The sequence below is a fragment of the Trypanosoma conorhini genome (genome assembly GCF_003719485.1).
Source record: "Trypanosoma conorhini strain 025E chromosome Unknown Tco_14.4_contig_00227, whole genome shotgun sequence".
NCBI lineage: Eukaryota > Euglenozoa > Kinetoplastea > Trypanosomatida > Trypanosomatidae > Trypanosoma > Trypanosoma conorhini.
The window spans coordinates 1-2,313 of NW_021704302.1; the positions used below are offsets into that span (position 1 = coordinate 1).

The window sequence follows — 2,313 nt, forward strand, 5'->3', positions numbered from 1 at the left end:
ATCGGGATTGTGTGCGGCTCACCAATCTTGTTGCCCCAGTAGCCGCGGCGCACGGGAACAATGTTCAGCTTCGCCGCGACCATCGAGGCGCGAATGGCCAGCGACACCTCCTTGCCGACGCGCGCGCCGACACCGATGTGGCCGTTGCCGTCGCCAATAATGTTGAAGGCCTTGAAGCGCGTGCGCTGGCCGGCCGACGTCGCCTTCTGCACAGGGACAATGAGCATCAGCTCGTCGCGCATCTCACTCTCACTGATGAGCTGGTCCACAATCTGGTGCTCCTTGATGGGCATCGAGAAGAGGAAGATCTCCTCCAGCGAGTTTATCTTCTGCTCCTTCACAAGGCGTCCCAGCTTCGTGCAAGGGACCCACTCCTCCTTCTCGTTGCTGCCACCGCGGCCACCGCGACCACCACGGCCACCACGACCACCACGGCCCCGGCCGAAGCCGCGCTGCTCACCAGAAGGTGCGGGTTGGGCGTCAGCCATTGTTGTCCGGTATCTCCTCAACAAGCGGCTAAGTGAAAAGTAGTAAAATTGTGGAGAGAAGATATATATATATATATATAAACATGACTTTGTCAGGAATAGTTACATGGAAGGGAAGAGCTGGAAGAAAGATATATATATATATATATATTTTGTATAGAGAGGGAGAGCGGGAGAAAGGCGGCAGAAAAATAAACATATTATAAATGCTCATAATAATAGAGAAAGAGTGTCATATAACCTCACAGGACGTCTTGTTTCCCCGTATCCTTTGGGGAAGGTAATTCTACGCGTACTTAAATGGAGGGGAACCTAGTAACATGCAGCGTGGAGAGCACGGAAAAATCTTGTTTCATACCCGTAGTTGCATGGCACCCCGACTGTAATAACTCTGCGTGGAAGCGAAAGAAAAGATGATAATTGGCCGGTGCATTAGAGTTTCGTCCCTCCCTCCAGTGGGCGCAGAAAGTTGCCAGGGACAAGCCCTGCACTTACGGACCGTTCATATGCGTCAATGTGGCATGCCTCACACCATCCATTCTCCGCGTATTCCTCAACGACAAAGCGGTCACCTGCCTTAAAACCAATGAACCCCTCCTCTTCTGGGGCATCGTAGTCAAACACGGCAACAAAAACACGTTTGCCCTGACCACTCTTATTGTCGACTTCGCCGGGCACGGACGCCGTGGAAGCAATGGAACACTCTGAGGACGCCTCATCGCTACTTAGCTCCTCACTCTGTGAAAGACTTTCCGCCAAACTTTCATCGTATTTGTTGGTAAGCATACCACGCCCTTCGCGACGCGTCGTTCGCCGATCGTGTGCCTCACGGTAACGCCGTTGCATACCGTAGATCGTCTCCATTAGGAAAAAAAGTGCGAATACCAAAAGCCATCCTTTCCATTTCTTCGGCCCAGGCGTCGCACCCCCACCCGTCACCTCCTTCCTCGCCCTTGTGAACGTCTCTTTTGTAGCCTTGCGTGAAATGCTGTCCTCTTGGCTTTTGAGAAGAGCCTTCAGGGCCTTAATACTGTAGTATGTTCCGAATCCGACTCCAAACAGCTCTAGACCTGAACGCAGGATTTGAACCAGGGTCTGCAACACGTGACCCGTAATTTCAATGGCCGAATGTATAAGAAACTGCCTCTTTTGTTGGCGCTGCTTTTCAAGCGCCTCCTTCCTCTCTTTCCGCTCCTGTCTTCGACGCTCCCGGCGTTCACGCGGGCCCTCCTCGATAGCAGGCGGCCTACTGGGCACATGTGCCTGAGATTGATCCGATTGCGGCGGCAGGATACTATTATTTATTCCCTGCCCATTGGGCACTGTTGCGAGCCCATTCATTCCCTCCGGCATGCCCCCGTTAATCATGCCCCCGGACATACCGCCCGTTATTCCCCCCACTGTGCCTAACCCACCCCCGTACATGGAGGACATTCCACCCCCATAGCCCCCGTACATTGAGGACATTCCACCCCCATAGCCCCCGTATCCACCGTACATGGGGGACATTCCACTCCCATAACCTCCGTATCCACCGTACATCTTTATTTTAGAGCCTTCAATAAGCGCAGTAAACTGTTAACCCTAATAAATAGAAGAGCTGGGAATGGGGAATAAAATAGAATGATCCCAAATACATCGCACTCACAAACAGCATCTCCACTCCCCCACAGGGAACCTCATTGTATGCTTGCAAGTATCATGGCAATGCAAGATCATCCAGTATTATGCTATGATACGTGTAACTCAAGAAACAAAAAAAAAACGAAAAAACAAAAAACGAAAAAAAAAAAAAGTTAAGAAAAAGGTAGAATAGATTAATTTT

At 51.0% G+C, this 2,313-nt stretch overlaps 2 protein-coding genes across 2 annotated transcripts, besides 3 other annotated features; both read right to left on the reverse strand.

Annotated features, from left to right (window-relative positions):
* Positions 1-488, reverse strand: Tco025E_04444 (40S ribosomal protein S2; the record flags this gene model as incomplete). Its single annotated transcript, XM_029371354.1, has 1 exon — positions 1-488. A coding segment is annotated over one exon (488 nt), but the record flags the coding sequence as incomplete, so codon positions are not given.
* Positions 489-549: 61 nt separating this feature from the next.
* Positions 550-568: a microsatellite.
* Positions 569-619: 51 nt separating this feature from the next.
* Positions 620-647: a microsatellite.
* Positions 648-920: 273 nt separating this feature from the next.
* Positions 921-1,997, reverse strand: Tco025E_04445 (putative peroxin 13; the record flags this gene model as incomplete). Its single annotated transcript, XM_029371355.1, has 1 exon — positions 921-1,997. One exon carries the CDS (start codon positions 1,995-1,997, stop codon positions 921-923), a length of 1,077 nt encoding a protein of 358 aa, XP_029228685.1.
* A 239-nt stretch (positions 1,998-2,236) lies between these two features.
* Positions 2,237-2,294: a sequence feature (A-rich).
* Positions 2,295-2,313: the final 19 nt, after the last annotated feature.